At 35.4% G+C, this 18,868-nt stretch overlaps 1 protein-coding gene across 1 annotated transcript in view; it reads right to left on the bottom strand.

Moving 5' to 3' along the window:
- The window catches only part of Dcr-1 (Endoribonuclease Dcr-1), a 57,339-nt gene that overhangs the window by 27,554 nt on the left and 10,917 nt on the right, over window positions 1-18,868 (bottom strand). The window contains exons 9-22 of the mRNA XM_068771268.1: window positions 18,523-18,647; window positions 17,403-17,507; window positions 16,370-16,499; window positions 14,113-14,780; window positions 13,627-13,783; window positions 11,384-11,489; window positions 9,494-9,630; window positions 7,636-7,738; window positions 6,524-6,671; window positions 5,087-5,203; window positions 4,665-4,774; window positions 3,170-3,468; window positions 1,479-1,657; window positions 681-851 (exon numbers count right to left, since the gene is read on the bottom strand). Of these exons, the coding sequence (XP_068627369.1) occupies window positions 681-851; window positions 1,479-1,657; window positions 3,170-3,468; window positions 4,665-4,774; window positions 5,087-5,203; window positions 6,524-6,671; window positions 7,636-7,738; window positions 9,494-9,630; window positions 11,384-11,489; window positions 13,627-13,783; window positions 14,113-14,780; window positions 16,370-16,499; window positions 17,403-17,507; window positions 18,523-18,647 (2,555 nt within the window). The remainder of the gene's footprint in view (window positions 1-680; window positions 852-1,478; window positions 1,658-3,169; window positions 3,469-4,664; window positions 4,775-5,086; window positions 5,204-6,523; window positions 6,672-7,635; window positions 7,739-9,493; window positions 9,631-11,383; window positions 11,490-13,626; window positions 13,784-14,112; window positions 14,781-16,369; window positions 16,500-17,402; window positions 17,508-18,522; window positions 18,648-18,868) is intronic.

The raw sequence follows: 18,868 nt of genomic DNA, 5'->3' as shown, positions 1-18,868 counted from the left end.
TGCTTCTTTACCTCACCTTGCCACTCCGTATCGAACTATCCATAAATTACCTGCCAATGATATTTAAGGAGTAGTTGCCAGAAAGGCCGGAAGTTTTTCGTCAGACATATCCTCTTCAATATGAAGCAATAGTCGACATATTAATGGGTATCGAAATGTAGTAAAATTCGCGGCGTGAACACAGTGTTCGCGGAGATACACTTGATATAGATATGATACAGATAATTGTGAGCGAATAGTCAGTTTATTTACATGGGTCTTATTATTGCAGCGCGATAAAAAAACATATATTTCGAGTACAAATGTCTGTACAAATGTGCCTATACATACATGCATATATCCAAAAATACATTTATTTCCAAGTTTGAAATGTTCATTCTATCGAGAAGAATCTTGTAAAACACGATTACTGCTCTCGAGTAGCAACAACAAAACGGAAGACACTTCCCCCAACCCCCCACCCCCATCTAACGGCATCCTACGGCATAGCCAAGATCGCAGCAAGTCACCAGATGCAGGTAGCGCAAGATCGGTCATGAAGAAAACCTGTATCAGCTGACCACTATCGATGAATAAAATTATCATTAAAAGTTTAAAAAGTAATATTCTCTTCTCTTTCTCTCTCTCTCTCGCTTTCTCTCTCCGGTTGAAATATCTGTATGTTACCGGTTCAGGTATACCTGTAGAGGACACATGGGAGGGCGACTGTGGCGAACCAGAGGGGAGCGGCGAAGGGATGCACCCTGCACAGCTCCGGCACCAGGATCTGCTTCTGGTCTAGACGGTCCCTCTTCGCACGCCTTGTTCTCTCTGACGACACCGGTAGAGCTACGCCCTTTCGGTTCACGTATCTGAATCAATTCAAATAAGCATTTACAAGCAATTTCGAATAGTCAATTATGTTGACATTATAACTTCCTAAAAGCCGAATTGAAACTCAACAGTTAATCTATATTTAATGAAATCAGGTGTTATTTTGCGGAAGTCCATCCTAAATAAGAAAAGGACCAATATTAAGCCACTTCCGCAAATGCAGTGGTAGTCGTTATATATTAGACTCTGTGTTTGGCACTAATCGGTGTAACATAACTCCTGAGGATGCCTCGTGGAGGAGTAGAGCACGTGTTGAGTGATTTAACGGTGGTAGTTATGTAATTCGCATTGTTTGCCGCATGCGCATTTAGCAGCGGGCTGGCGGGCGGTGCACTTTATTGCGCGACTACGACTGCATGTGCGGAAGTTGCTATATGTTGGTCCCTTTTCTTAGTTAATTTTTTAATCCCTTGCTGTGCTTTACCGAGTCTGACCCGTGATGAGAATTTTGGCCGGAACATGAATATGAGGAGCCAGGTTCGTGAATAGATCGTCAAGCCATACAAAAACTTCACGACCTGAGATTGTATAAAGATAGTCGAAATGTAATGAAGGGCATTTTGGAACCTATCATGTCATACTGTGACTACTAATGTATTCCTCACCTGGGAGTCAATAGGTTCAGACGAGCGCTGGTATGGTCAACATCGAGCAGCGGCTGGTTCGGTTGGGTGAGTGTCACACCGTATTTCGTACTGTAATAGTCCCGGAATGTGGTGTGAGTAGCGGACGGGAACGCAGAGTCCGGGGTAAGATTCCAGCAGATCTCTGCCACCAGGAAGAACTGAAAATGCACGGTACAAATACAGAGTAACCTTTTGTAACTCTTCCTAAACATTTGCTGAATTGAAATAAAACATTCGGGGGGAAAATGGTGACTGTTATATTAGTAATTTGCAAGCATGTTTTTGAAAGCCTTTATGTTCGTTTCAAAGAATGTTCTTGAAGTTCTGAAGACTGTCTTGAAAAAAAACTAACCTATCATTCTGTACACCAATCACTGTAATCACAACATCAAAGGCAAATTTTTCGAAATTTTCGGCGAGCAATCACGAACAATTTCATAGTTACTAATAAATACATTAACAGACTAATTAAAAAAATACATTTAAAAAACTTTTGAGTTAAACGGTGTTTTTAATACCCATATTGTATATTGTGTGGTTGTAGAAAAATATGTACCTAGTCCGCCATATTGGAACGGCGTCCATCTTGAATTTTAAACTTTGACATAATCATCGTGTTTTACTAGTGTAGCCCTTTAATTTGATACCCATATTGAGGGGGTTAGGGAAAAATACGTAATCCGCCATTTTGTATCGGCGGCCATCTTAGATTTATAATATTATTGATTTTATTATATTGTATTGTCATCTAAATTAAATGTGTGTACCAAATTTCAGATCAATCTGACAACGGGAAGGTGCTTAAATTTCAATTTCTAATTTAAACCCAAACAAATAAATTCCGTACGGGTCGAACTAAATAAAAACAAATCTAATCAGAAGTAAGAACGAAACTAATACAGTTGACCGTTATGGCCTTATGGTGGAGTGGAGACCACGGAACGGCAAAGACAGGGAAGAAACTCCACCCAAAAAGTGGACGACTTTATTGAGGTCACCAGAACATACTGGATGGAAGCCACTTCCAGTTGGTACTATTCGAAATCTTTGGGTGAATAAGCCTCTATTATTAAATATGCACTTAAATAATATTGTGTCAAGTAAGAAAAGGACTAATATATAGTTACTTCCGCTATGCAACAGTCATATCTCACTGAACACGTGTTTTACCCCTCCATGGGGCATCCTCAGGAGTAATGTTACACCGATTAGTGCCGAACACAGTGTTTGACACTAATGGGTTTAGATTTAACGGTGGTAGTTGTGTAATTCGCATTGTTTGCCGCACGCGCATTTATTAGCGGGCTGGCGGGCGGTGCACTTTATTGCACTACTACTGCTACATAGCGGAAGTTGCTATATATTACTTCTTTTCTTACTTAAGATAGACTTCCGCAAAGTAACGCCTGAATCTATTAGATAAATATTTAATTTTCAAATTGTCTCTGTCAAAAAAATATAAAATGAAATGACTATCCTCTTTCTCCCATTCTCTTGTTTTGTTCTCTTTCCCTTTCGCTCTTTCTCTCTCTCTCTACCCTCAAATTAAAAAAAACTGTCTCACATATATATATTAGTCCTTTTCTTACTTAGGATGGACTTCCGCAAAGTAACGCCTGAATCTATAAGATAATATTGTGTCATAATAAAAATTTACCAATTATATATACCTGCGGTTGATCCTGATTCCTGTACCATGGCGTAACAACTGCCTCTTTATACTTCTCCGGGTCAAACACGAAAGTCTCCCCTTCTTTTAACAGCGGATTGTCCATCCTCTTCACCTTGCCGTCTTTCTCCCTTCTGCTCTCCACTTTCTTCTCCTCTATGTCTTCCTCTTCTTCTTCGTCTTGCTGGAACAGGTTCGGTTTCTCCACTTCAACGTTTCTCTTTTCCTCTGTATGGTTGTATATCAATTCTAGGAAACCCCAATCAATATCTACTTTCGATGTTCCGTCTTCATTATTTACTAAAAGAAAAATAATTTGAATAAGCACTTATATGCATTTTTGTATCGTCAATTATTAGGTGGACCAATTAGACAATTGTGTATTTCTAAAGGTCGATGTAATATTCATCGCCGGGTCCTGTAGCCTATAGATACAAGAAATAAAAATACATGCCTACCTAACGCCTAAATTTCTTCTTATATATTATAAAGTTCCATAAGATATCTCAGACCTTATTTTTCTTAATTTTCAAAATTAAATTAAAAATATCTTTCAAGAGTTTTTTGTTGATCGAAATATATTAAACTTTATTTCTTCACTCATTTCAATAGTTGATATTATAATGTACACATCAAAAGATATTTTAAATTTAATTTAAAAAGAGCAACTGTTGTATTTCTGGCCAACTGTTAGATCAGAGTTCCGAGTCGGTGGTAACTTACTATTCATAATATTTATATATTAGGCGAACCGGAAAGTAATGTCGTTCTGTCATCATATTTTACAGAAAAACTGATTGATTTGTTACCGCTCCGGCTTTGAAAATTTGTATACTAGACGGCAAAAGATTGTTGATAACGAAGGTGAATATATTGTTGATTAGAAATAAAAACTTTAAAAATGTAGTCGTGTGAATTTAACTTAAGAAAGCGACATATATAATAATTATTACACATCGACCTTTGGAAAGAGACTATCGGCTAATTTCGGCTTCGTAGACCGTTGTCTCTGTCGCACACTACCTATGTGACGTTTTGTAAGTCGTGCGTATTTATATACAGTGTCCATTTTAAATTTCGCCCCAAACACAACCAACCAAGTGGAGTGATTATCGTGGCGATCATTGAAGGCTTATGCCTTGCAAATAGCTTCTATTGGTTGTTATGATAGTGATGATGACATATGCAATGCATATGCATGCATACGTACAATAAGTGATAGAGGACTGTGACTTGCGATCGTAGGTAGCGAGTTCGAGTCCTGGGATGCAAAGGTATATAATTGACACTTCGTGCTTTAATTGTATAGGATTGCCATTGGTCATAGACAAGTTTTCAGAGCATAGACAGTAGCGCCCTCTACATACCATAATACCCGCCAAGCGAGGCGATTATGGTATATCACTGCAAATATATCTTTCGGTCTATGCCTTGCATCGGAACTCTATGGTCTGAAAAGAAGAAATATATGTGTTAAAGACAATTATGAATCTTACTTTTAACAGTAGGCACTATGTAATAGTTGTTATGCGTGGTCCCTTCGCTCTGTAGCTTCATTCCACGCCTGCGCACGCGCAGAACGTCCGAGAATACGAACCTCATGAACCTGTCAAAACAAAATATATATTAAGTCCATAATTTTTAGTATCGACCTCCCTTTGACATTAACTACTTTTTATTGAATTTCTTCGATATTTGATCAATCCTCCTAGTATGGTATTATGGTACTATTACAATATTTAAAATCTTCCATACGCTTTGTATTAGTCAGATGTTTATGTACCTGGCTATAGGTACAATGAAACCTAATTTATTTGTGACAGAAGAACATCTGACCGTCCACGTAGCGTTCGTACGAAAGAGGTGATCAAAACAGTGATGAAAACGATTCGAGTGATGAACCCCTGGATCAGCTTACCTTCGCACCAGACGAGCTCGTCGTGGAGACAGACGGACATCGGCATCTGCAGCACGTTCCACAGAAACTCGCACCTCCCCCGACCTCGTGTACACTGGAAACGCTGGGATTTGTAATCTGTAATAAATAAAAAAAACTTATGTAAACCGGCATACACTATACAGGGTGATTAATTATATGTGCAAAAGCTTTAAATGGATAAATCCTTTATATATGTTTATCATTTAATTAAGAAAAGGACCAATATTTAGCCACTTCCGCACATGCTCTCCACGGGGCATCTTCAGGAGCTATGTTACACCGATTAGGGGTGAAACACGTGTTGAGTGGTTTGGTGGTGGCGGTTGTGTGATTCGCATTGTTTGCCGCATACGCATTTATCAGCGGGCTGGCGGGCGGTGCATTTCATTGCACGACTACCGCTGCATGTGCGGAAGTGGCTATATATTGGTCCTTTTCTTACTTAGGATGGACTTCCGCGAAGTAACGCCTGATTCCATTAAATATCATTTAATTCATTTCTTTTTCTTTCTGTTTCTTTACTATTTCTGAGGCAAGTGCGATCAAAGTCAGTTTAATGTTTTTATTTATATATACTGATCTATTATATTTATAATATGTACACCAATACCTCCATTTGCGTCGTTTCGTTTTACGTTTTTTCGAAGTTGCATCGTTGTTTAATTAGTACTAATTTTCACTGTGCGTCGTTAGATTTTCGAGGTTGCGTTGTTTTGGGTTCAGATCTTTAATTTTTTTTTTTTGAAATTTTCTTTTTTTTTCCATAAGATGGCAACACTTGTTTCTAATTGCGACATGCCATCTAAACTCGGGGATTCCCTTTCTTACTAAAAATCAACGCGATTTTAATACGGTTTTATTTTTAATTTGTTTTGCTAATTTTGGAGTTCAATTTCAATTACTTAATGTGTTGTAATATGGTGTGTTGTGCTTTTTTTAAAAGAGAATAATAAATCTGTATAATTTTTAACGTGTTCTTTCTGGTTACAAAAAGGTATATATTTTTTCCAGTTTATTTATTGGCATAGTTATATTATTTTTGTTTTTTAAAAGTTTACTTTGTTCAATTTTCTTTTTAAAAAGTTGAATTTTTGAAACCCTGGAACCTATCTTCGATCTTTACATGGTTTGCTATAGAAAATCTCGTGTTTTTTTGGAACGTTACCACGACACAGTGAGGTATTGGTGTATTATACCTTATTTATTATAAGTATATATGCTATGTACATAAGGATATAAGTTTATGTATGTTTTGTGCACATAAACTACCTGTTATTTATACTTCTACCTTATCCATATTACGGTTGTCTGTAAGAGATTGCTTCATGTAATAAGTCCTTATATTATTATAACTATTTAAATGTGCGTCCTAGCGTGTGCAATAAAGAATATCAAATAAAATAAAGTGTAACCAACTTGTCCGGTTGGTGACGTGCCATGAGGATACCAATCGCCTGGCTGGCGTGCTGGGGTGCATGAAGCCTTCGCCCCCGCGTGTTGTATCTCTCAGGCAGAGCACACCATAACCGCGAGTCGATAGCATACAGGGTGTTCTGTTTTTCACCTGTGAAAATTAAGAAAATAAAGACTCCAGATTGATGGCATTCCAAAATGTCCACTACTGGACATAAATCTCCCACATTTATTTCCAGTAATACTGTTTGGATTCGATCTGCATACAACATATTTGATGTATTTACAGTAATATTAAAAGAAATAAAAAAATTTACAGTTTCTTCTATATTAATGTCCTTCCACATAAATGTATATATACATACATGTGTATGTATGTATGTATATATATATATATATATATATATTTATATATATATTTATACATGTCCCGCTACGTATCGTCGGTTTTGTGGTCAATAAGAGTATAATACTAATAAATAAATACTTAAATCTGCGACAAATATAAAGAAAATAGTAAAGTAAAATAAAATTATAAACGAATGTAAGAATAAAGCAAAATAAATAAACATATAAAAATAAAGCAAAACAGAACAAAAATGCAGATGAATGTAAATGTGATAGAAAATTATGACATTGAGAAAAAAAATTATGATAACGCAAATAATATGATGATTTATATATCACACACACGCACACGCACACGCATACATATATATATAAATAATATGTGTAGGACGAAAGGATTAATAATTAAACGGAGAGCAAAATGAAATCTACACGACGCCTGTATGAAAGAGATTGATGAATGCAGGAATGTAGCTCTCTCTCTCTCTCACGACGATGCCGCCATTGTGACGTATCAAGATTTTTACTCAATTAAAATTAGTTATAATACTAAATTATCGCCTATCAATTAAACCCACTTCCCACATATATATTGTAACAATATTCCCTGTCTGCCCAAGATAGTAAAGTACGAGAGGCCCCCAAGAGTGGGGTGCCACAAATAAACCCTCCACTTCTGCGAATGTGTTTATAAAGATTCAAATATGTGACCTACAAAAGTAAAATACAATCCTGTTCTACTAAACAAATGGTATTCTGGTACGTACCTGGTTTAATCTCCCTTCGTTTATGCTGCTGTCCAGTCGTCGACTCTATCTCGGAGTCACTCGTGTCAATTACAGGTTGACAATCAGTGAACGCCAGGGCTGTCTGCGGAAGTGAGACAGATGTATGTAAAGAGCAAGATAAAAACTATCAATTATATCACGTCATCATTGTCATATCAGCAGCTGGATGCCTACTACTGGAGTTTGTTTTTTGAGGTCTCTGCTTTTGGAGACCTCTCGTACTGCATTAAATTTTTCACATAATTTTTAGTTTTTCGCTCTTGTATCATTCCTCTTAAGATTTTCTTTTCTTCTTCTTACATTCTATAATTCCTCTACCATTCTATTCCATATCAATATCGATACTTTGATTTTATTTTATTATTAACTTATTTTAGATTTTTTTCGATTTATCACAGTTCATATTCTTTTACGACATCTATATTATTGTCATTATTTTTATTATTTTAATATTAACTGTATTTCTACATTTTTATATTTGACCTTGAAAAAATTCTTAGTTTTGGCTTTCGTTCCCGTTTATTATTTTCAAATAAAGTTAAGATCAAATAAATTGAATTGTCTGTTTGTAATATTTAAAATAAGGCTTTTTATTACATGCTTATGAATTTATATAGGGTACTACATATATTAAAATTACATATTTTTAAATATTTGTCTGTACGTCTGATTGTACCGGCTAATATCCAAAATGACTGGACCGATTAAGAGTCTTATATTAGCAGATAGCTGATGTAATAAGGAATAACTTAGGTTACTTTAATTTTATAAAAAAAATTAACTAAATACACTATTTTTTTTTTTTGTTAAACTCCACACGAAGTCGCAGGCATAGCTAGGTATTTGCATAGATTTAGTAAAATTGTAGTGAAATAATCACAGTCGTCAAAATGCTTTCGCTCATCTGTCAATCTATCGGTCTGCGCTTGCGCAAAAGATAAGGACGCGCGACGTATGATTGGTAGGCGGTTGACAAAACCGCGTCTCACGCCAAAAAATATAATGAAAAATAAAAATGATGAACGGCGTCAAGTGATGCATGTGTTTGTTATTTGTAAATTTGTACTAAATCTTTACTGCTTAATGGAATATTGAATTAAATACTGTCCTATATCAATTTTGAATTAATGTGTAATATGTACAAATGAGAGGTGAAAGTTTTATGTAAAAATTATTTCATTCGCATGAAAAATTATTTATTACGGCGTTGGTATGTCTGAAGTTGTAGGCGGATGATTTTGAAAATAAACTGTGTCTATCTTTCATCCAAGCGTTTTAATTTTTGTGCTCCAGCTCGTTAGATGTTAAACCGTACATGTTAAACTCCACCAGAAAGTAATTTTGTAATTTGATAGAAAAAATGACAACTACATATATAGTAAACGGATTTCTGCCTCCTTTGTCCATATCGTATTAACCCTTTCGCTACCAGCGCCGGAGTTAGTCGGCATCCACCTTGTAATTTGGGCTTATATGTAGATCCCTGTTTTAAGATTTATCACAGCCAAATAAATTACAAACAATTATCTTAACTTGTATTATAATTAATATACCAGTGAAATCTTTAAATATGTAACACAAATGAGAAAATTCGAACATCAGCTTACCGCCATGCAATGCGCAATTCGCGGCGCACATGCACGGTTCAGTGACGTCACTTCGGCGGAACGTACTGCGGTAAGGATAGGGTTAAATACGAGGCCTATATAGGCATATAAGCAGAGGATATATATATATATATAGGCAGAGGGTGGCTATCAGCTGATATAATTATAGTAAGTACTAAGTAAATAATAATGTAGTAAGTGAGTTGTAAGTGTTATATAAGTACACATACCCTTTTGAAGTAATACTGTCGTCTCTTGGTGGTTCCAGGTCGCGCAGAGTCATTGGGGTCGCTGGGTTCGCTCGCTCCGTTGCCATTGGCGATTGCTCCAGCGCTTTCCAGTTCTACTGCTTTAAAATTTTCTTTGCCTGAAAAATCACATTATTAACCTTCTAACTGCCATGCTGTTTTGGCCATGACTTCCCCAGGTGCCAAATGGAAATATCAAGTGTAGGCTTTCCTTATGTGAAAATTTGGGATCTTTACATTCTATGAATGAATATAACACATTATGTATATCATTATGTACTAAGACCGCCGGCGATCTTCATGGCACTTAAAGGCAACAGAGTACTCGGTGTGCCATGAGGTCGCCGGCGGGGTCACGTTTTTGTAACACAGAAAACACGATAGGTTTTCAAAGCCAGCTTTGAAATATGAATAAATTGTTAATTCAATACAAAGAAAGGTTTCTATATAAATATTCTAATGTAAATTTTATATAGAAAGTGAGGCCGCCCGCGGTCTCATTGGCACCCATGGTAACCGCTTCTAAAACATGCTGCAAATCTTATACCATCCCGTGATCCAGTTGCTAGGTGCCTAAGGAAGCTAATAATTACCGGAGGGTCGGAAAAAAATAATATTCCTTAGATGTACAGATGAAAAATTGTGAGGTAGCCGGCGGCCCTCACGGCACCTATTGTTGGGTATCGTGAGGTAGCCGGCGGTCCTCATGGCACTTAAAAGGTTAAAAGGTTAAAAAAAAACTTCATCTGTCCACTTTGTGAACGTCCAACGCTGGGCATGCATTTGAATTTCTTCTTCACTTCGGGTTACAAAGCGCATTGTTCTGTGAAGAGCCAACATACCGGAAAGGTTTATTTTTGTAGTCACTTATATCCTTAATACAGTTGTAGACCAACTTATTCAGAGGCTTTATTATGACTTAAAAACATCTTTCATACAATAAAAGTAATTTTACATGTGTGTTATGTATTGTAATACGGATGAGAGTGAACCAAAACGTGGTGCACCTGGTGGCGAACTGTCCCGCATTCCTAAGACTACGTGGCGATTTCGAGCTCCTACTAGGAGAGAAGATTTGTAAAGATAGCATCGCCTCTCTGATGAACAGTGACGAACACAGGCCTGCGTTCATCAAATGTTGCAGAGCAATAATTGAGGACTTAATTAAGAGGAATAAAAGCGAAAATACTGTACTATTAGTAGTACTATACTATTAGTAGTACTATACTATTAGTAGTATTAGTAGTACTGTAGGGTAATAAACTAAAGTAATAGAAGAAAAAATAAAACATTAATATAAAAAATAAAGCTAAAACAAAAAAAGAAACTTATGCAAAAGTTGTTTAATTACGAAATTATTAGAGGAACCAAAATATAATGTCAACAGAAAGCCGATTGATTTGTTACCGCTCCGGCATTGATTTGTATACTAGATAACAAAAGATTGTTGACAACGAAGGTGAATATATTATTGATTAGAAATAAAAACTTGTTAATAATATAGTCGTGTGAATTTAACTTAGAAAAGCGAAATTATTGTCTGGTCCAAATAAATACATACTTTAATTAAAGATATTATAAATAAGATCGTAATGCCCTGTCAATACGACAGGGGAGAGTGTGGCCCCCAATAGTGGGAGCAATAAAAAAATTTACTGTAGTACTATACATGGTTGTCTAGAAGAGTTCAACAACTTTGATACATTAAGTAAGAAAAGGACCAACATATAGCTATATCCGCACATAATTACGCACTTCCGTTACTTCCTCATATATATTGGTCCTTTTCTTACTTAGGATGGACTTCCGCAAAATAACGCCTGATCCATTAAATATATTAAGTAATATAAGTAATTAGGTTAAAAATCTTACCAATCGGCATCAACTGGTTGTCTAATTCACCAGACTTGTGCAGTATCCTGCAAGCTTGCAGAGCCACCATCCTTCTTGCCAGAACCCTGGTCGGCATCGGATGTCCCTGATGATTATCACATAATTATAATATAAACAAACGGAACAACCAAGATCACTGACATAGCTCCAATAATTGTCAGTCTCAAGTGGCAGTTGGAATGTTTGGTACCATATCCAAAAATTAACGATTTTAAAAGTAATAATCAAAATGATAATATAGTAAAAAAAACCGTGTTTAGGCTTGGTATAGTATCACTAGGCTCAAAGTTTCGCTGCGAAATAAAATCAGACATGAGAAGATGCACAGAAGAACCAAATACCGACGTAGCTCGAAGAATTGTCTAAAGTGGCAGTAGGCGGGGCACATCGATGGCCAAGGGCCGAATGGTTCTCTAGTGGCGACCACAAGCCGGTAGACGCGGCGTGGGTAAGCTTCCCACTTGTTGGATCGACGACATAGTTAAGACTTGAGGAAATCGCTTGATATGAGCAGCGAAGACCTGGTCATGGTTGCAATGTTTGAGGAAGGCTTATGCCTTGCAGTGGCCGTCCATCAGTTGAAAATAATAATAATAATAACTGCTATCCAGTACAATGCGATTAAAATAAGAATAGGACGGGCTCTCGGCTAACTTCACTCATATAAGTACGGTCAGCATTAAATATATAAAATAAAAAAATAATAATAATTGTTTTTGTTGATTGTTTAATTTGTTCTACAATGAGCAAAAGAGGTAGTGTTTTACATCGGCGAGCTCGAGAGATTATCAGCAATGTTGATAAGTACTTTGAGGAAGAGAAAAAACGTGCCATTATGATGTTGGACCAGTTAAAACAAGCAAGAATTGTACCAGGGCCAGATGGCAATATTCATATATCGCGTGATGTATTTGGAAGTTTCATTAAGCATTTGGAAACTGCTTCGAAGGTAACCGAGCGAGTGACTAGCCACTGGTATTATTTTTTAACATTGCTTTTTTTGCACACTATACCAAGTTCCCGTTGTGACGTCACAACATGGCGCTAGGCCGGTCCTATTCTTATTTTAATCGCATTGTATTTTAAAATACTAAATCATGACGCCATAAACTCTGTTATGATGTTCATCAACCCCCTAAACCCACATGCGAGAGGAATTTCGTGAATTTCTTTCTTAAGAAACATCTACTCAGCGAAAGAAATATTCCTACCAAATTTTAAGTCTATAAGCCTTATGGTTCCAGAGATATTGTGACGATTAAGTATATAGATAGATTTGTTATAGGTGTCGGCTTCAAAGATTTTCCAATCACCATATATAAAGTGATTACTCTGAAAGGTGTTACATTAACTTATATCTATAAGAATACTACAGGCTAACAAATTCTGGCAATACAAAATCTGCAGATACAGATAGTAAACAAAAATTAATTTTAATATATAGCAATCCAAATTATGAAAACCTTTTTTCTTACTATATTATCATTACATTATTTATTATTAGTAAGAAAAGTACCAATATTTAGCCACTTCCGCACATGCAGTGGTAGTCGTGCAACAAAGTGCACCGCCCGCCAGCCCGCTGATAAATGCGCATGCGGCAAACAATGCGAATTACAAAACTACCACCGTTAAATCACTCAACACGTGTTTCATCCCTCCACGGGGCATCCTCAGGAGTAATGTTACACTGAATAGTGCCAAACACAGAGTGAAACACTGCATGGCGGAAGTAGCTACATATAGGTCCTTTTCTTACTTAGGATGGACTTCCGCAAAATAACGCCTGAATCCATTAGATATTATTTATTATTTATATAGGGTGTATATTAACTTGCAAGCAGTAGTAGCCCAGCTGTAGAACACAGATAGATACAATCATAGGTCACATGTTCGATTCCCAGATACATTATACATACATTCTTATATTATTCACACTTTGTACATTATTTGCCACTGCTCACAAACTAGTTTTCAGAGGATAGGCAGCAGTTTCCTCTGCATACCATAATACCACACTGCAATCGCCAACCCGCCTGCTGAGCATGGCGATAATGATATATACCCCATTAGATATTTTTGGGGAAAGCCTATACCTTGCAGTAGGCGTATATGGGCTGAAACTATGAAAACTCTTGAACCTATATCCAATTCCCCTGTATATATTTTCCAAAATTCAAGATATAATTATCTACTTTATTAATGATGTTAAATTTACTCACAACTATATTATACTTCACAGGACAGTTTAGAGGTAATCGAAGGGTGCAGATATAGGCCTTCCTCATGTCACCCTTTCTGTCAGGAAGTTCCACCTCCTCCATCCACCACTGCGGAGCCAGTCGTGTGAACGTATCTGATGGCAGCTTGCCGCAGTACCTATAACATTTAATTTTTCCAAATAATAACACATATATAATAAAAACGTGTATAGGCACACTAGATGGACCGATGATAAGTCCAGTCCAGGTCAAAGTGATTTAATTTAACCTTCTTGGTTAAATGAAATCACTTTGATGTTTTTGATAACACTATCAAATGAACTATTTGTTCTATATTAATTCTTAAGTTTTGTAAGAAAACTATTCATGTTTGGAACTGAGCCACAAAATATTTTCCATATCTAATCCTCCTAGAATTTTGGTAACATGGTAGAAATGTAGAAACTGCCATAAACCTACATAACAGTAAAAATATCAAAAAATTACCTATTTATAAGTGCAATTGCTGTACTTAGATCTACACTTGCTATATCAACATCACACTTTTTAGATTTATCACTTTTTTCACTTTCATCACCTTCTGTAGCTGTTCTTTCAACTTTTTCACTCTCCACAATCTTTTTTACACAATCACCGACTTTAACTCTATCTACATTAGTATCTATTTCACTTTGTCTATTATCTACAATTTTACTATCAAATTCATTTCTATCTATATATATACTGTCTATTTTTTCTACCAACTCTTCTATTGTGTTATCTGTGTTTCTAATACCTTCTATACTGTCAACGATATCTTTTATACCTATTATCTTTGAATTGACATTCTCTTCCTTAACACTTAGGTTTTCAAAGTCCTCATTCAAAGTTATGGTTGTATCTCTTTTTCCATTTACTGCATTTTCCAGCAAATCCTTCAAGATTTTAATTATTTTATTAACATTATCCTTATCACCGATTTTCTTTTCTGATATTATTTTAATCAATTGTTCTAGATATTTGTTTGATGTTTTGTCTGTATTGAGATCAATTTCTGTTTTCTGGTTGTCTACAGGAGAGTATGGTTTGATGGTTGTGGTGAATCCATCGGCGTGGTTCTCTTCTTCTGGTAGTGGTTCATCTTGTATACCGCAGCCACATTTTCTTGTTATTATCTGAAAAGATATTTGATATCGTATAGAGATGATACAACACTACAATTCATCACCATCAAAGAAGGTTTCAGACCTATTATCGGACGATTTGACGTGATTATGTTCTATTCATATATGTATCTATAAGTATTAATTTAATGGGTACCACATAATATTTATTATCTACTGTCGATCAGCGGTACTCTATGAATAGAGATAGGTCGCGAGTCCAATTCCCGTGACACAATCTTATATAGATCACACTTGGTGCACTAACTAGATATAGGATTGCTACTGTTAATAAACAAGTTTCCAGAGGATGTACATCGTCCAATACCAGCCTGCGATCTCTGACCGACCTGCGACGATTATGGTATATCTTCCCATAGATATCTTTAGAGAAAGCCTATGTCTTGCAGGAGACTTCTATGGGCTGAAATGGCGATTATATATCTATAGTATACAGGATGATTGGTTTTAGGTGTTAAAACTTTAAATGGGTGTATGTACAGCTCATTTGCAGTACCCAAAAACTGAGCTGATCTCAGTATTAATAAATAACGTAATGATATTGAAGAAAAAAAAAGCCTTTTCAAAATTGATGACCACATATTAAAATTAATTATTGTTTGTTATCTGCCCCTGCAAATTACTGGTCTGTCGTATTCCAACTTAAAAAAAATTCTATAATAGATCTGTTTGATCACTGCTTCACTAATAAATGAGCTATATCACCCAATCACCAATACACCTATCCCTTTTTTACAAGGTAGATATGTTCCTTAGAGAAACGTACAAAAAAAACGTGTAAAAAATATAACATATAACATATGGAAAATTTGAGGTTATCTCAATAATTTAAAAAAAAAACAGCGTGAGATGAAAAAAATTCTGAATATTTTTCCAAAAAAACCATGAAAGGAAAGTAATAATTGAATCGACATTGAAAACGTACATATAAAATTAAAATAGTCGATTTTTATTACAATAAAAAATATTTGCAGTTAAAATTCAATATGTCCTATATATAAAAAAAAAAAAAAACAAATTTAAATTTGGAATCAAAATAAATTTTGAAAAATATTCATCTCTATTCATTTTGACAGGTCAGATATGCAGATTTCTACCACAAATGTAGGGTTTAAACGACATTGTATTCTTCCAATCGTATTTTGTTGCTTCAGAGAAAATTTTGTATTATGAAAATTATAAAAAATCTAGTAAGGATTTGTGTTTAATCCTTTTGGTGAACTTCATATTTCAAAATTTTGGAAAAAAACTAAATATATATATATATATATATATATATATATACATATATATATAAATATATATACACACACATATATATGTGTGTGTGTATATTTATATATATACATACATACAAAGTATCAAGTGACTTCCCTCGATGACTATGTCATTGGTCCACCTAATCAATGGCATCCACCAGCTCCTGATCGCTACTACCAAACCTTTTGGACCCAACGACAATCGGTTATGAGGGATTTCCCCCACCCACTGCCACTTTCAGACGAGCAATTCGACCAGCTATGTAGGGGTGGGTATCTTTAAATATATTTAGTATTTATTATGTATAAAAATATTCTTACTTGATCCAGTTCTCTATAAATTGCCAAATGATTTAGCAACAGCTGGCTGCAGTCTGGCGCTTTTGCCAGTAATGCCAGTGAGGAGCGCGGTGCACGGGCCCTTCCTCTGCATAATGCATGTGAGCGGTATCTGTGAAGAATTTTTTTTATTCAAACATTACTTTTAATTACAGTTTTTTTAAAAGTTATCTTGGGTATCATTACTTCTGCTGAGGATAGTAGAGGACTGGATAATACAGAAAGAGCTTGTCGTCAATTTCATCAGTGTTTTAGATGGACTTGGATTTACTAAGAAGGTACTTCTTGCAATGACCGCTGGGGGCTTAAGGTTCTGAAGTGGAGATCACGGATGCAGCAAACCTAGCACAGAACTTCTACTCACAAAATGGACAGACAATCTTAAAGTCAATGAAAGTCGCTTACAACCAGACCTACTGGAGAAAGATGTAAAAAATTGGCCATCCTGAAATTTTTATCAACTTCATATTTTGGTTTTTTGGCTATATATTAACTCAATTTATCAAGTCAAGTCAATAATACTCTGTAATACTACTGCTTTTAGAAAATCAGAAGATAGGATGGCATTTAAAGAGATTGTAAAACATTCCACCAAAGTGAGAAGAATTAATTGTTATTTATATATATATATATAATATTTAGAATAGATAGTACATCTTTTTTCTTCTATTTTTTTTATCTTCTTCTTTCATTAGGATAGACACATACTGCAAGGCATAGACCTCCTCCAAACACTGCCATGATGATCTGTCTCACGCTGCCCGCATCTAGTGACTTCCGCGAACTATATCATCGGTCCACCCAGTAAGGGCCATAGCCAAGCAGCGTCTACCGGCACGTGGTTGTCACCGCCTACTGCCACTTTAAACGAGCATTCATTCGAGCTACATGTTGTTATATGAGTCTTATTTCTGGTGGACATACCGACACGATAAAGTTGTCGTCACTTAAATAGCCAAAAGATGGAGACACATATATTGAAATATATATACATATATATATATAAACAACTTACGATGCCGGTACATCCCAACGAACCACAAGATTGCACCGTGGGAGATCTATTCCTTCCTCCAAAGCCGATGTAGCAAGAAGAAGATTGCATTCATGCATACGAAATCTGTTGATAAATAATAAAAAATACATAAATATTTTTGTAGACAAATTTCTTTTATTTTTTAGATACATAAAACAAAATTCAGTGTTGCCATATACTTCATGTATGTTTACCGTAGTTACAATAACTTGAAATTAATTACTTACCACAATAAACTCTTACAATTCTATATTATTTAATATTCTTATCATAGCCCACTGAACCCCTGAAAACTTGATATATACATAACTAGGCTGCCAACAAAGCTACATCTGTTCAATATCCTAGTGGTTCAAACATCAATCATTTATACATGTGACTATGTCGTGGTATCTGCATATTTACTATCAGAAATGTTTGTATAGGACCCGACGATAAATATTGCACATCGACCTTTGAAGAAACAATCGGCTAATTTCGGTTTTGTAGAGCGTTATCTCTGTCGCACGAAAAACAAACAGCCCGGTATCTATTAGGAGCTGTTAAAACAAGTATCCTTTGCTTCTTTTTATAATTATTCGTATAAATTGTGTATTGTTTTAACAATAATATATATTTAAGTATAACGGTTTATTATGTACAGTTGTAATTTTCCTAAATAATTGAATACGTAAAATTAATATGATCATGTTTTTTTATTACATTTAATACCATCCTTAAAACACCACTTATAGAAAAAATTGGTGTATTTTATACAAAGAATAAATGATTGGCATATGATTGGATACCCGAATAACTTAAGTTTATAAGGATACCATGGTAGAAGAGTTCAATCTAATTCTTCTTCTTTTTAGCCACTAATCGCCTTAAGCTTCCTCCTATGTTATTGGTCCAGATAATAGAAGGTCTCGCCACTGTCATTAGAGACAAGCACCTCTTAGAGCTATATGTCTGATTGATTGATGATTCTAGCATCTATCAAATTGAGCTCCTATTGTATTCTTGCTATGACATACATAAGTGATATATGTTTATTGCACAAGCTAAAATGTTACCAAGTGAAAATTATTAAATAACTAGGTATAGCATTAAAACTCACTTCTTTAGCACATCTTCTTGTTTCCTACTCTGACGTTGGCACTCCTGTATTTCAGTTCCGGTTACTTCCACCGCACAGTATTGAGCACAAATGTAGTTTAAAGATGGCCGAAATCTAGACATATCCTAAAAGTAATATAGACCTCTATGATAATAAAATATATTAGTTGCACACAATAATTAGGAGTAATTTAATTAATGTAAAAACTAAACCAAAAAAAGAAAAAAAAAGTTTACTAATTAGAAATAGACACACACATGAAAACATTTCTTAATTGTTGTGAATGGAACAGTATCCTTATGTGTGCGTGCGTGATTTTCGTGTGCGTGTGAGGGTGTGCGTGCAT

This window comes from Battus philenor, unplaced genomic scaffold (genome assembly GCF_028537555.1).
Source record: "Battus philenor isolate CCGP_79_NKW_IND1 unplaced genomic scaffold, ilBatPhil1.0.hap1 SCAF_30, whole genome shotgun sequence".
Taxonomy (NCBI): domain Eukaryota; kingdom Metazoa; phylum Arthropoda; class Insecta; order Lepidoptera; family Papilionidae; genus Battus; species Battus philenor.
Note: the sequence above shows the minus strand (reverse complement) of the source record. Positions and strands in the feature narration are given on the sequence as shown.